The 15,883-nt window shown below is 49.6% G+C and overlaps 2 protein-coding genes across 7 annotated transcripts in view; one reads left to right on the top strand and one right to left on the bottom strand.

The window, feature by feature from the left end:
* Positions 1-3,392, bottom strand: part of slka (STE20-like kinase a) — a 69,153-nt gene extending 65,761 nt beyond the window's left edge. The window contains 1 exon segment of the mRNA XM_055647144.1: positions 2,794-3,392. Coding sequence (XP_055503119.1) covers positions 2,794-2,943 — 150 coding nt within the window. The 5' untranslated portion in view covers positions 2,944-3,392.
* A 352-nt stretch (positions 3,393-3,744) lies between these two features.
* stn1 (STN1 subunit of CST complex) lies at positions 3,745-14,582 on the top strand. Of its 6 annotated transcripts, none has more exons than XM_055647137.1 (10): positions 3,745-3,820; positions 4,376-4,544; positions 6,300-6,395; positions 7,196-7,267; positions 7,474-7,629; positions 7,972-8,092; positions 10,408-10,594; positions 11,131-11,253; positions 12,163-12,235; positions 12,975-14,582. In XM_055647137.1, the coding sequence occupies exons 1-10, from the start codon at positions 3,752-3,754 to the stop codon at positions 13,130-13,132; spliced, it is 1,224 nt and encodes a 407-aa protein (XP_055503112.1). In that variant the 5' UTR covers positions 3,745-3,751; the 3' UTR covers positions 13,133-14,582. The 6 variants fall into 6 exon arrangements, with proteins under 6 accessions (XP_055503112.1, XP_055503117.1, XP_055503118.1 ...); XM_055647143.1 differs by having other exon boundaries at positions 3,760-3,812; XM_055647139.1 differs by lacking the exon at positions 3,745-3,820 and adding an exon at positions 3,908-3,934.
* Positions 14,583-15,883: the final 1,301 nt, after the last annotated feature.

Genomic DNA, 15,883 nt, shown 5'->3' with positions numbered 1-15,883 from the left:
GCAGAGAAGATTTACGAGGATGTTGCCAGGACTCTAGGGCTTGAGCTATAGGGAGGGGTTGAGAGGCTAGGACTCTATTCCTTGGAGTACAGAGTTTCTTGCCTAGAGCAGGGGGATAGAGAACCAGGCGACTTAGGTTTAAGGTAAGGGGGGGGGGGGGGGGGGGGGAAAAGAAAGATTTAATAGGAATCTGAGGGGTAACTGTTTCCACATAAAGTTGTTGGGGGTATGGAACAAGCTGCCGGAAGAGGTATGGAGGCAAGTACAACCGCAATGTTCAAGAAACATTCAGACACGTACATGGATAGGACAGGTTTAGAGGGATATGGGACAAACTCAGGCACGGGGTGGACTAGTATAGATGGGACATGTTGGTCCGTGTGGGCAAGTTGGGCTGAAGTGTCCACAGTGTATGACTATCTATGGTGACACTTGACAATTTAGATGAATGGTCTGCAATCTATCTTCTAATCTCCACCTGTTCAAGAGAACACCTGCATGGAGCACACTGGAACTAATCCTAATCTTGTAGCCATTGTACTTGGCACATCTTTAAATAGCCAGTCTGTCAGCCCTTTACAATGGAGTGCAGGTCACCCTGTCAATTCTATATATCAGTGTGTACAGTTGGATAAATATATCCTGTTCTCAAGTTCTACAAATTTTGCAATTTTAGCAAGAACAGAAATCAGCAATGCAGTGTAAATTGGAGAGTCGGGTGCTGCATCTCGCTGCTTAGAGTGGAGCTCCAAGACTGATTTCACGTCATTGCTAGACCTTCCTTTATCTGTCAAGTGTGTAACCACAACGGAAGCTATTGACCATCTTTCAGAAAGACTTAACATCCAACTATTTAACTTCCTCCTTCAATTGTCTCTAATTGCCTGTGAGGAGCCAACGGAATTGTCAGTACAGATGCAGACAACTTTGCAATTACATTCATCACATATTTATGCTCCATTTATTGAGTTCCCGACCTATTATGGCAGAGAGGCAGTCAGATATTTGCTGTTTGGGCAACAAACAAAAGAGTGGAGGAACTCAGCAGGTCAGGCAGCATCTGTGGAGGGAATGGACAATGCTTTGGGTTGGGACGTTCATCAGACATCATCTGTTCATTCCCTCCAAATTTACGGCCTGACCCAAGAGCTTTCCTCCAGTCTTTTGTTTTTTTTCACTGTCTATATCACTATCTACATCTCTCGTTTCCCCTTCCCCGACTCCAAGTCCGAAGAAGTCTCAACCAGAAACGTCACTTATTCCTTTTCTCCAGAGATGCTGTCTAACTTGCTGATTTACTTCAGCTTTTAGTGTCTGTCTTCGGTTTACACCAGCATCTGCAGTTCCTCCCTACTCATATACCACATATGACACACAGGGACAGAATAAACCAATATAAATTTTCTGTGGATACTTCTCTCCTGTCTCGTGGCTACTTCTGTCATCCTGACAATTTATTTTGCTAGTCAGGTTACAAACCGGTTTCTTCAGATTGTGTATTGAGGCTCTTATAAACCGGACTGCTAATTTATGGACAAAATCACAGTCAGAGCATCGGAGAAAGATACAGCATGGAAGCAGGCGTTTCAGCACCAATCATTGACAACTCATTTGCACTAATCCTCCATGAATGCCATTTTCTCATTCTCCATACATTCTCATCTACTGCCCCAGATTCTAGCCAACACCTGTATATTGGGGTTAGCTTGCAGTGGTCAATTTACCTCCTGTTCTGATACTGGGGAGCAAAACCAGACACTGGAAAACAAAATCCAATACACCCCCGTTCTCTGGGAAATCAGTTCTAATCACTACCGTCACATTCTCTTAATTTCATCCCTAAATCTCTAATAACTTCTGAAAATTCATATAATCAATGTGCAAAATTTACATCAACATGCAGTATTTCTTCCAGAAATTTTTCATTAGACAATTTGGATTAGTCTCAAAACAAACATTGGCTCTTTTTAATACACCCACTCTAACCATAGAAACAGCCCCATTGGCCAACAATGTCCATGCCAACCATAATGGCAAATTAAACTAATTTCACCAACCCGTCCAAATGCCTCTTAGAAATCGGATTATGGCTAAGGCGTCTGATTTCACCACCATATCTGGCAGCATGTTCAAGGCACCCACCCTATGCAACTTGCCTCGTAAAACCCCTTTAAACCTTCTCCTCTCACCCTAAACCTATGCCCGCTAGTATTTGATATTTCCATCTAGGGGGAAAAAAGCTTCCTACGTTTCTCATTGTTTTATATAGTTGAGCCGGGATCCTATGTTAGTATTGTCTCAGCCCACTAACATATATATAACTGGGGAGAACTGGAAAGAGAAACTGTTAAAATAAAAATCACCAACACTCTCATCCCGCAGAGGCTGAAATCCAGGAAAACACAAAACGCTGGAGGAGCTCAGCAGGTCAGGAATTATCCGTTGAGGGAATGGACATAAATCAGGATTTTTCTACCTAATGAAGACACAAGAAAAGAGTCCTGACCCAAAACGTTGTCTGACCATTCACGTGACCCGCTACATTCTCTAGCACTCTCTCATTTGCATACAATGAACTTTGTTCTTCATCACAAGGACCGATCACATTTTGTTACATAAACTATTTATTAAATCCAACGTTGATGGCTTTCTGTAACCATTTTGTAAATGATTGCACCCCGTCACCTTTCAACTATAAACAGAATTTTTTTTCTGGAAAGAAAATTAGAGCTGTCTGGTTATGGGGAAATAGCTGATAGCTTCGTAAACTTATCACCAGCCATGCCTCCTCACCTTGAACACCTTGCCGAACGCCCCATCACCCAGCTCTCCGATGATGTCCCAGATCTCCTCCGGGTTCACGTCTTTCTTCACATGCTCGAACTGTTTCTTTTTTTTCTCTCCGCCAATCTTGAATATCTTCCGAAAGTTAAAGAAAGACATGTTTTTGGCTTCCCAAGTATCCGATGAGAACACTTAAATGGACCAGTTCTGGACACCGCTCCAGATACTGTTGTGCAGGAGGCTGCAGTCTCCAGTTGCTGCTCCGGTTCACTTCGCTTCACACCGTTTTACCAGCGGCGCCTCGTTGCAGACTTGTCCCAACCCCGAGCTCGACTGCACACAGCCCGCTTCATGCGACACTTCTCTCCAGGTCGCTCCCGTGCAGCATTTTAACTCCGGATTACTCCCGTTCACTCCGGTTTTACTCCCGCTCACTCCAGACAGTCCCGTTAGTCCACGCCCCTTCCGCTTAGCCCTTGCAAATTCCAGCCTGAAATACCGGCTCACGGATGGATCTTCACACAGACCGTGAAGCTTGTCCCTGCTCTGCTTGGCCGGGCGGGTTACGTGGGCCCGGCTGCCTCGGCCTCTGCTGCCTCCGGTTGCGGTTGCGGTGACGGGATCGCGGGTTCGGCCGCGTCACGGGAGCAATAACCGTCACTCCGCTGGATGGGTGGGTTGGTTGGTGGGTGCGCGCGCACGCCGGTGAGTGACACTCACGTCAGCCAATCAGCGCGTCCCCTACTTGCCCCGTCCTTGGGCGACACCCGCTTCAACCAATCACCGTGGCCGCTTGTACCTGCCCCGCCTCTTGCCGACGCCACATCCGCCAATCAGCGCGGGGCTCTTCCCTTGACCCGCCCAGTCCGCTCCCCGCGTCTGATTGACACCCGGGTTAGTCAATCGGCGTGAGCGCTGACACTGTCCCGCCCACTGGCCCCGCCTCTGGCGTCACCAGCATCCACCAATGAGTGGCCGCGGCGCCGGAGGACCGCATCGCCCACCAGGAGGCGGCAATCGAGTGGCGGGTGAGGGGGTGAGTGAGGGAGGGAGGGAGTGAGGGGGTGAGTGAGGGAGGCAGGCAGGGAGGCCTCAGGCTCTGTGAGCAGCAACCTATGTTTTTATCAGTGTGGAGTAGATGGAGTCAATGGTGGGAAGTTTGGTGTGTTGTATGATGTAGTGGGTTACTTCCGCAACTCTGTAATTACTTGGGCAGAGCTGTTGGCCAAAGATCCTAAAGCTTGCTATAGAATCTTTGCTGTTGCCCAAAGCAAGCTGTGTGGGTACAACTTTGAAAGCTGGTAGAGTCATTGCAGATGTACTGCATTACTGTAGGCAACGGGATTCAATTATTCAATAAGCAAGTAACCCGCGTGTAATTCAGCATCTGTAGTTCTTTCCTGCTGAATTACTGCAGTCTCTGAGGACGCGGAGGCTTTGTTTGCTTGTCTCACTGCAATTTGTGTTCATTTCCCGGCATAGAGCTGCAGCTGGAATGGTGAATAAGTGGACTGCATTCGGCATTGAGTGATTTTTGCAACTCCCTCAGTTTTATATTTCAGCGGCAGGAACATCTGCTTTCCCTTGACAGATCACTGGTGATGTGGCGGTGACTGGGGGTATGATGGAACAAAGTGACAGGCAGAGTGTAGAAGACCCGTTGCCGTCCGTGCTGTGGGGGTTGGATCCAGTTCATGGAGTGTTTGCTAAACTCTACATCCAGGACATCCTTCAACTCAAGAACTCTCTGCATGTTCCAGGTCAGTCCATGCATTCACCGTTTGAATAGGTGGCAGCTAGGCTCCAGAACAAGTCGGAAAAGCTTAATAACATTGAAAAGACACTTGGACAGGTACGTGGGTAGGAGAGGTTTGGAGGATGCAGGCAAATGGGACTAGCCAAGGTGGGGCATCTTGGTTGGCATGGATGAGTTGGACCCAAGGGCCTGATTTCACGCTGTATGACTCTCTGACTCTATAACAGAGTAAAGGCTCCTCTCCACTGACCAAATGCTCTATAGAGCAAATAGAGTGTCGTGGCATCATATAGCACAGAAACAGGCCCTTCAGTCCAACTTGCCCATGCTGACCAAAATGGCCATCCACTCCTGGCCCAGCTACACCTTGCCCATCTGTCTGCGTTTGGCCCATTTCCCTATAAACCTTAACTATCCATGTACCTGCCCGACTTTATTTTTGTAATGGGGCTTATCCATTGGACTTTAGGTTTAAATAACGTGGAAGATGTGGCGAATTGTGGAGTGAGACCGGAGTTGTTGTTTCGGGCTGACAAAGTCTCTGGACACTGCTCTGGGTGTTTGACGCGCCAATGGCTGCCAACTGGGCCCCTCTGCTGGTGGAGATCCAATACTGCAGTGGTTCCATTATAACTGAGGGTTAGAACATGTAACAGTCCAGCACACGATCATGCCCTTTGGCTCACAATGTCTGTGCCGAACATGATGCCATGACCATTACTTATTCATCTGCACATAACCCATATCCTTCCATTCCCTGTATATCCATATACTTATCCAAATGCCACTAACGTATCAGCTTCAACAACCCATCCCCGGCAGTTTGCAAGCTGTGGCATCCCATCAACCTTCGGATGCAGCGTCCCGACCTGAAAAGTCGGCCGTCCCTCTCCCTCCACAGATGCTACCTGGCCCCCAGAGTTTCTCTGGCAGTTTGCTTTTTGCTCAGATTCAAGCATTTCATAAATTCTGAAGGGTCTCGACCCAAAACACCACCCATTCCTTCTCTCCAGAGATTCTGCCGGAACTGTGTCTATCTTGTATATAAACTTTAAACTGGTGACATGTTTACCCTCATCCAGGTAAATACCAGAGATCACTGTGACTGACCACAGATCACTCTACACAAGGCTGGAGGACATTCACACCGTGTCCAACCTGAAAAATCCCCGGAACACCATCCTTAGACAGTGTTACTTCCACACTGCCGTCTCACCAATGGCGAAGCCATAATGTTTTCAGGAGTTCACATTTCCAACCCATGCCATCATCACCAATTGATACCTTCAACCAAACGCAGCCATCGTTCTGTCTTTGTCCCCCCAGCACTGTGTTTTTTGCTCAAGATTCTAGTATCTGCCATTTCTTGTGTCTCTGTTGTGCCCCATTGGTTGTTGGGGTTGGTTTAGTTTAGAGATATAGCATGGAAACAAACCCTTTGACTCACCAAGTTTGTGCCGGTGAACAATAACTCGAAGACTAATTCTATCCTACAAATTTGGGACAATTTACAGAAGCTAAATAACCTACAAACCTGCACGTCTTTGGAGTGTGGGAGGAAACCGGAGTACCTGGAGAAAGCCCACGCAGGTCACAGGGAGAATGTACAAACTCTGTAGGCACAGCACCCGTAGTGAAGATGGAACCTGCATCTCTGGCACTGTAAGGCAGCAACTCTACCGCTGCGCCACTGTGCTGACCCAGTGCAGCCTCACCAGTATCTGATGCACAATTTACAATCTTGACTTCCTTTGCACAGGAATATTTTTCTACGGAACACATCCCATCAGCAGGGTGGACATCCTGGGCACTGTTGTCCAGAGGCTGGAGAAGGAGAAGTTTTACGCTTTCGGAGGTTGGTGTATCCAAAGAGGTTCTGTGTTCTTTCATTTCACTGCACATCTCGTATGTGTATGTGACAAATAAACTTGACTTGACTTGTTTATTTCTGGACTCAGCAGTTTGGAGCTTGATTAATCCTCAGGAGAGGCTGTGCGATGCCAGTGACTGGGACACTGCCTTGTGTGGTGGGTGCTGTTCTGGCCAGATGGTCCTAGTGCTCAGACTCCCACCTTCCTGACCGAACATCAAAGGGTGTCTGAAGAAGGGTCGTCCATCCCTTTCCCACCTTACGTGCTGCTGGTCCCTCTAGTGGACCAGAGAATGAAGGTCTCAGTGGATCCCTCACCCACACTGTTGCCAGAGCTCTCTTCTCCTCTCGTCTCGGCCCCAGTCCACAATCAACTGGAGACCTGCCCCTCTCGCTTCCTGGCCTGCCCCCCCCCTCCCCCTCCCTTCCCCCCTCCCCCCTCCTCCCTTCCCCTCCCTCCCCCCCTCCCCCCTCCTCCCTTCCCCCCTCCCTCCCCCCCCCCCTCCCCTCCCCCCTCAGCGCTTCCCAGTTCTAGAATCTGGATTGTAAATGCTCTTGGATACCCTCTACAGTTTGGGGAAGGTTAGAGGGAGGGGGAAAGGGGAGGGAAGGTCAGTGGGGAAGGTCGGCAGAGAAGGGGGCACTGAAAGCCCGGCTGATTGCTGAGACTGGTGGTTCTGCGTAATGCAAGGGTTCAGGGCATGAATGCGTGCGTGGTGCTGTCTATGATTTCACCCACTCTCTTTCCCCCGCACTCACTCCCCGCTGGGCCCTGTGCTTTACAGTAGATGACGGGACCGGTGTCATTAGCTGTGTGTATTGGAAGAAGCAAATGCCAGCACAAGTCACAAAAACAGGTACGGGGGTCTCGGGGGGGGGGGGGAGGTGAGAGTGGTCGGGGAAAGGGGGGGGGGAGGGGGGGGGGGGGGGATCCCCCCCCACTGCCACAAGCCCGGCCCTCCCGTGTCTTGTCCGGGCCGCTAGGCAGGTGGGAGGCCGGAGGAAGGGGTCCCCAGGACTCTCCTGACCCTGCGCTCGCTCAAATCTTCCCTTCCTCCCGCAGCCTCGCCCCCCGGAGGCCTGAACCTGCGGCAGCAGTTGAGCCGGCTGGCCGGCCTGGAGGAGGACAAGCGGCGGGTGGAGCTGGGAGACGTGGTGCGTGTGCGGGGTCGTGTGCGGGAGTACAGGGAGCAGCGAGAAGTCAGCAGCATCAGTGTGGGTGAGTGGGCTATTGGGGAGAGGGGGATCTGCAATAACTGGGGTGGGTGGGTGGGTGAGCACTGGGCCCTGATCCGGGGGGGGGGGGGGGGTGGAGCGGTCAGTCGGCTGGGAAATCACCCCTCAGATAATCTCTGGATGTCTCAGAGGGGTGGTGGAGGGGGTTCCCCTGGGGAAGGTAGAGCCCAGGGAGAAGGGATCTCCAGGTGGGAGAGGGGGGGGGGGGGGGGGGGGGGGGGGGGGGGAAGGGGTGTTGGCTGTGGAGGGGAGGGAGATGTCCCAAGGGGGTTCCTCAGCAAGCACAGGCTAACATACGCTGTGGCCATCTCTACCCCTCCTGCAGTCAAGGTGTCTGACCCTGTGTTCGCTGCACAAATCTCACGGATGCTGGAACTCCCTCACCTTTACCGGAGCTTCTACTACGATAAAACGTTTCGAATTCCAAAGGATGGATGCGAGGCAGAGTAAGGGTGGGGGAGAGGGCGGGTGGGGGGGGGGGGGGGGGGGGGGGGGTGGGGGGGGAGGGAGAGGGAATGGGAACGCGGGATGAAACTGGTGGGGAGAAAATGCGGAAGCAGAGACGCCAAGGCCGGGACGCGTATGTACGGACATCAACAAGGTGCTGGAGGAACTCAGTGGGCCGGGCAGCATGTGGAGGGATGGCCAGACGAGGTTTTCCTCTCTGTGAGCTTACTGCTATTTCCCGATCGCCGTGCCAGTTTTTTATCTGCTTGCTCTTTGTCCTAAACTTCATAAGTTCGTAAGTGATAGGAGCAGAATTAGGCCATTCGGACTGTCAAGTCTACTCCGCCATTCAATCATGGCTGATCCATCTTTAGCTCTCCTGCCTTCTCTCCATAGCCCTTACTAATCAAAATCTGTCATTACTGCTTTAAAAATGCCATGACCTGGCCTCCACTGCTGTCTATGGCAATTAATACCACAGATTCACCATCCCCTAGCTAAATCAATTCTTCCTCATCTCCTTTTTTTTTTTTTGTTTTGTTTATTTTATTAGAAGTTAATACAGTACAAAACAGTACAGTGGAACCTAATTTTAGGTGCCAACTATGTAATACCGTAATCCATTCTATGTACAACCTCTAGTTTTATGTTATGAGAAGGAAGTAAGCAAGACAAGAAAAAGAAAACAATAGAAAGAGGAAAAAGTGGAAAAATAGATGGTAGAGAGTAGAAAAAAGTGAAGTGTGTATATAAAAAAATAAAAAAGAAAGAAAGTGGAAAGTAGGAATAGAAGAGAAGGCCCCTTAAAAGAGAATTTTCCAAATCTGTATTCGGAGATGAAGATCTATCCGCGTCATAAACTGAAATCAGCAATCTTTACTGTACCGCTGCATCACATGATTCCAAAAAGTCGATGAAAGGAGACCAACTCCTTAAGAATTGGTCATATTTATCTATTAGTCGGAGTCTCATTTCTTCAAGGCGTGCTATGTCCATCATATTCCTAATCCAGATTTTAACAGTTGGTATGGTTGTATTTTTCCAAAATTTAAGTATCAATTTCTTTCCAATTATTAACCCATAATTAAAAAAAACATTTTGATCTTTATTTAAATTGGTATCTTCTCCTATTATTCCAAATATAATCCATTCCGTTTTGGGTTCTATTCTTGACTTGAAAAGCTTTGTAAATATATCAAATATATCACTCCAAAATTTATTCAACTTTGTACATCCTACAAATGAATGTGTTATATTAGCGTTTTGAAACAAACATTTATCGCATCTGGGAGAGACGTTTGGATAAAATTTATTCAACCTCGTTTTTGAATAATATAGTCTATGTAATAATTTGAATTGAATTAAATTATGTCTTGCATTAATAGAACAGTTATGTGTATTCATCAAATACTTTTGCCATCTATCCTTCGAGATCTTTATCATTAGCTCATGTTCCCAATCTTCCCTTAGTGCTTCTGTTGAAGGTGATTCTCTATTTAATATATTATTATAAAAGTATGATATTAATTTTTGTGAATCAGCCTTAATATTCATTGCTTCTTCTAAAGGGTCTAAAAATATAGTTTGAAATCTATGTGTATATTTCTTCATAAAGTCACATAACTGTATATATTGAAAATATTGATTATCCTTCAATTTAAATTTAAATTTAAATTGTTGAAATGATAACAGTTTGCCCACTTCATACATATCTACTTTCCTAATCCCCAGTCTAAGGGTGGGGGAGGAGGGCGGGTGGGGGGGGGGGGGGGTTGGGGAGGTGAGGGAATGGGAACGCGGGATGAAACTGGTGGGGAGAAAATGCGGAAGCAGAGACGCCAAGGCTGGGACGCCTATGTACGGACATCAACAAGGTGCTGGAGGAACTCAGTGAGCCGGGCAGCATCTGTGGAGGGATGGACAGACGAGGTTTTCCTCTCTGTGTGCTTGCTGCTATTTCCCGATCGCCGTGCCAGTTTTTTATCTGCTTGCTCTTTGTCCTAAACTTCATATGTTCGTAAGTGATAGGAGCAGAATTAGGCCATTCGTACTGTCAAGTCTACTCCGCCATTCAATCATGGCTGATCCATCTTTAGCTCTCCTGCCTTCTCTCCATAGCCCTTACTAATCAAAATCTGTCATTACCGCTTTAAAAATGCCATGACCTGGCCTCCACTGCTGTCTATGGCAATTAATACCACAGATTCACCATCCTCTAGCTAAATCAATTCTTCCTCATCTCCTTTCTGAAGATACGTCCTTTAATTCTGACTCTCTAACCTCCCTATCCTTGCCTGTATCTCCCCGTCTGCAGTGAACACGGGGCCCTCATCCTGTACCTGCAGAGCAAGATCAAACAATTTCTGGCTCAGAACCAAGTGAAGAACTTCTACCAGCGAGAGCTGGAGACCATCGACTCGTTGTCCTGCATCGCTCGGCGTGACCGAGAGGTTCATTGCGACCAGGACTCTGCCCTCAGCCCAGCCGAGACCCTCACACAGGTAAAGCAGTGAGGTGATGAGAGGGGCGGGGAGAGGGCTTGCTTGGGTGAGAACACGTTGGCTGGACCATCGGTGGGGTTTGCATGGGGTGAGGGGGTGACTTCTGCCATCTCACTACCTTGATTTAGCTGCATGCAGAGTACTGCAGGCATGTCCCCATTACACGAAGGATGTGGAGGCCACGGCTACCGTTTTTCCCCAGGGTGGAAATGTTAAAACTAGAGGGCATAATTTTAAGATGAGAGGGGCAAAATTTAAGGGAATTTGCAGGTTAAGTATTTTTTTTACACATTGAGGTTGGTGGATGCCTGGAACACACTGCAGGGTTAGTGGTGGAGGTAGTTACGATGGTGGGGTTTAAGAGACTTTTGCATAGGCACACGGATGTACAGGGAATGGAGGGACTTGGATCACATCTGGGCAGATATGAGTTGGTCTTGACATAATGTTTGGCACCGAAGGGGCTGGACCGACGCTGTACTGTTCCATATTATGTGCCGTTAAAGTTCCTGGCCTGCTTTGTGTTTCTGTTTAAGGAGCCCATCAGCTCGCCGTGTGTGTCCAGGCAGATTCATGCAACTTTTCAAGAGGCTGTTTCCGCTCTACAAGAGGAGGGGGTCATTTTCCAGAAAGTGGCTGGACCCAACGAGTTATACCTGGTAGGTGGCTCCAGTCTCAGCCCTGCTCCCTCTTCCCACCACCCCCCCACCCCCCTTTATCTCATAGCCTTTCCTTACATTTTCATGCAGCATCAAATGGGCTTGTGATAATCTCACTCCGCCACTACAGACCATTACTAAATAACATGAGCCAGACTCTGGCCCTCAGAGCCTTGCTGGGTGACCATTGATCACGACTCTGTCTGCAGGTATGGGTACATCCCATCGTTGGTTGACCTTGGCGTGCCTTTGAACCATGGCTCATGTTGGTTAGACCCATTCCTATCACCACTGATTCACCCCTGACCACTGCTAAACATCACACTGATTGCAATCATTGCGAGTTGGGCCCTTTTCCAGGTGTGGATTTGATGCTGATTCTAGCAACTTAATGCCTAAGAAATGATGCTAATCATTCGGCACTGCCTCCACCCATAGCCCGCTGGACCCTGCTGTTACCAAACCCAGGCGACTCCAACACACCTCCCAACCATACAACCTCCACCACCAGATGGGAATAGGTCACCTCAACTGCAGGTTCCCTTCAAAGTCACACGCCATCCAGAATTGGAAGTATCTCACCGTTTCCTGTCATCTGGGGATTGTCCCCGCGATAACTCTGGGAGTGCCTTTACCGGGAGGACGGCAGCGGCTCATCACCACCACCTTGTCACGGACAACAAGGGCCGACCTGACCATGGACGACGTCCCCATCCCATGAAGAGTAAAGCCCTGACCTGTCAGCTCCACTGAAGCTGAAGATAGACACAAAGTGCTGGAGTATCTCAGCGGGTCAGGCGGCATCTGTGGAGAGAAGGAATGGGTGACGTTCCAGTCGAGACCCTGATCCCAGGTGGAGAAGAGTTAGGACTACACTCATGGAACTGTCTGTTTACCAATTCCCTGCAGGTGACTGACGAGGAAAAGCAGCTACATAACGTCACGCTGGAAATCATCCGCGATGACTGCACACAACCAAAATGTGAGTGATTATCCCCGGCAGAACCTTTGGTGGGCGTCTGTTTGTTGAATCTCTCCATGGGTCCAGGATGGACTCTAGACCTGACCTACTGTGCAGTGGATGTGGTTTGTGTAAACACCTTATCCCAGGTGAGGGCCATCAGGGAGTTGTGGGCATGTCCCACTTGCGCGACCTTTTCGGTGACTGCCGCCGGAAATGTTCAACATGTGGAAAATCCAGCGGCGACCAGAATAAGGTACGATTCTTTGGGCGACTACTCACGACCATACAGACTTCACCCCACAACATGTTACCAGGTGTCACTTGTATGGTCGTGTCACCTATAGTCGCCCAAAGAGTCGTAGTGTCTTTCTGGTCTCTGCTGGATTTATATGGAGTGCAATATGGTTTATAATTTATTGTATTAGTTATACATTTGGATGCACTGATAGGCTATAATCTTGTTTGACCCTCTTGGGAGACTCGCTTGCCCCCCCCCCCCCACCCCAAAACCCCCCAGCGAAACCTGAAATGTCACCCCTGTTTGATAGCTCCGGCAGCTAAAAAATTAGCACTGCAACACTGGTGATTTGTAAATTCCATTAATTGCCTATCCTTGGTCTGGACACATAGGTAGTGAGTGAGTGTTGATGAGTCGGGTCAGATGCTGGCAGGTCTGCTCCCATTGTGTCAGCTCCGCACTCGTCTGTCAGCGCCAGTGTGTCTCTGTTTAATACCTCTCCCTGTCTCTTCTCTGCAGACATAGAGAGGGGCTGCCCTTTCCGTCACATTCTGAACTGCGTGCGGCAGTGCTATGGTGCGGGGGTTACCGAGGCCACGCTCCAGAGGCTGCTGGACAGTATGGAGTGTTGCAGCCAGATCGTCAGTACGATGGACAGATTCTACACAGCCTGCTGACCACACTCGGACACCCAGAGCTCCTGCTCTGGACACTGCTGAACTGACCCAGGTTGGCTCTGGCCCTGAGCCCTGCGGCATGTGGAGAGGTGTGTGACGATGTATCTCTCATCACACGGTGGCATCAAATTTCCACCACCAGAAAATGGACTGAGCTTTGGCTAGATTTATTCACCATTTATAAAATAAACAATTGCAAGTACGTTACCTAATTATTGCCATCTCTTGGATAGATTAGGTGTTACGAAGCAATGTAAAGGCACAGAATGATTGAAGAAGGGTCCCCACCCAACATGTCACCTATCCCCGTCCACCGCATATACTGCCTGACCCCCTGAGCTACTCCAGCACTTGGGGTTCTACGCAGCATCCCAGCATCTGCAACCCCTTGTATCTGTAGAATTATTTCATGTTTGTGACTAATACCAAGTGGGCGAAGGCGGTGGCTATCTACGCACAGTGCGATCCCACGGCCAATGCTGAGATGGGAGGGGCAGACTGAGCCCCCTGTTCCCTCCCCCTCCCCCCACAGTATCATGCAGGGAGGGAAATGCTCGCTGCTGGGCCTGGGTCTCCGTGATGCGGGGTGTGCTCGAGTGTCCTCGGGTATTGACCGGGCAATCGCAGGCCTTTCAGCCCCTCTCCGGCTCGCTGTACTGGCACTGATCCAACGCTGCACGCTGCCCTCGCCTGCCGCAAAACTCTTGTCTTCCTGCCGCATGTCACCCGACATTCGGAACCGTGTCTGCGTCCGTGGGCATCTGCCACTCCTGGGGGGGGGGGGGGGGGGCAGCTGCAGCAGCCAGTTGGGGCATTGGGTGGAGTCACCGCCGCCTCACGCCCTCCACAACAAGTGGTAGCTCCAGGAGGCTGCATCCGGCTCCAGTGGCTGGGGCCATCGGGGGGGGGCGCCCGGGAGGGATAGTCGTACAGCACGGAAAGAGGCTCTTCGGCCCAACTCATCCATACCTTCCAGGATGCCCCATGTAAGGCAGTCCCATTTGACCCACTTTCCATCTAAACCTTGTCTATCTGTGTACCTTCCACTGAAGGTCCATCCACACCTCACGCTGCCTCGACAAGGTACCAGCATAATCAAGGACCAGTCTCACCCCGGATACTCCCTACACTCTCCCATCAGGAAAGAGGTACAGAAGTATGAAACCACACATCTCCAGATTCAGGGACAGTTTCTTCCCATGGTTATCAGGCAACTGAACCAACCTATCACCAACGGACCGAAGATACCATCTATCTCATTGGAGAACCTCGAACGATCTTTAATTGGACTTTACTGGATTTGATCTTGCACTAAACATAATTCCCATTTTTCCTGTATCTGTAACACTGTGGAAGGCTCGATTGTAATCATATATGTTTCCGCTGACTGGTTAGCACGCAACAAGAGCTTTTCACCTCTGTACACGTGACAATAAACTAAGCTAAACCTGTCCGAGTGTCTGTGAAATGTTATTGTACCTGCCTCAACCACCATCCTTGCTGACAGTCCGCTTCATGCACCCGCCATGGTCACCAGTTTCTTGTTTCTACTCCATCACCATGTTTAGACCAGGTCGGTGTCTGGAGTCTGTGTGGAGCTGGATCAGACGAAAGTTCATCTCCCCTCCCGTGCCGCAACCTCTGAGACCCCAGCTGAGAAATAATTATCTCCCACTTGATTTCACTTTATTTCATTTAAAATGTTTATTCCAAAAAAGAAGTTTTATGATTTAAATACGACAGGCTGTAAAAGCATCAGCTGGAATTTGAAAGGGAATGCATTCATGACCCTTGCCAGCAGAGAGAAGCACTGAAGCAGGAGCGGAGATGGAGGGAGGGAGGGAACGGGCGGTGACTGAAGACACAGATGTGGCTTCGCTCCTCAGGAATGGCCACACTTCATGCTGCATGGGAAAACAAGAGCAGGCCACTCGGCCTCTCACACCCATCCTACTGTTCAATGTGATCCAACCTCCCTGCCAATTCCGCAAAGCCTTCAGTCCCCTGATCGTTCACAAGTGTATGCACCTCCGTTAAATGCTTCCAATGACCCTGCCTCCACAACTGTCAATTCCAGAGGTTCTCTGCTGTCTGCCAGATAAATCTCGACCCACCCCGCAGTGGCCATCCCCTTGTGTTGAGACTATCCCCTTGTTCGAGACACTCTTGGTGATAACGGCACTGTGGCGCAGTGGTGGAGTTGCTGCCCTTACAGCACCAGAGACCCCGGGTTCCATCCTGACTATGTGGAGTTTGTACCTTCTCCCTGTGACCGCGTTGCTTTTCTCCAGGTGCTCCGGTTTCTTCCCACAATCCAAACACATAGGGCTTGTATGTTCATTAGCCTCAGTAAAATTGTAAATCGTCCCTAGTGTATGTAGGATGGTGCTTGTGCATGGGGTGATCGCTGGGTCGGCACGGACTCGGTGGGCCGAATGGCCTGTTTCAGCTCTATCTCTAAAGTCTATAGTAAACTGGTGTTGTCTCCCCCCCACCCCCACTGTATACAGACAGACCCTGCCTTCCCACGCCGTGCCTCAGCCCAATGATGGAGGAGGGGCTGTGAGGGGCCGGACGAGCTCAGCCCTGGGTGACTGTGTGTGGAGTAACAAACCCCCCCCCAGGGCTCACCAGGGTCAGTTCCCTGACCTTCCTCGGCCTTCCGCTGCCCAGCTGGTTCTAAATCAACCTCTTTCCCCAGGAGTAACTTGTTTTGTTACCCCCCTTGACTTTGTGCTGCACGGTGTAGGT

Source organism: Leucoraja erinacea, chromosome 15, assembly GCF_028641065.1.
Source record: "Leucoraja erinacea ecotype New England chromosome 15, Leri_hhj_1, whole genome shotgun sequence".
NCBI lineage: Eukaryota > Metazoa > Chordata > Chondrichthyes > Rajiformes > Rajidae > Leucoraja > Leucoraja erinaceus.
The sequence above is the reverse complement of the archived record's forward strand: the minus strand, read 5'-3'. Positions and strand labels throughout refer to the sequence as shown.

Excerpts from the sequence above, each read along its gene's own strand:
- stn1 (XM_055647137.1), top strand. The coding sequence starts at position 3,752 with ATGAGTGGCCGCGGCGCCGGAGGACCGCATCGCCCACCAGGAGGCGGC. Across the intron at positions 4,545-6,299 it reads GAACTCTCTGCATGTTCCAG|GAATATTTTTCTACGGAACA; the intron begins GTCAGTCCATGC and ends TCCTTTGCACAG. Across the intron at positions 11,254-12,162 it reads GACCCAACGAGTTATACCTG|GTGACTGACGAGGAAAAGCA; the intron begins GTAGGTGGCTCC and ends AATTCCCTGCAG.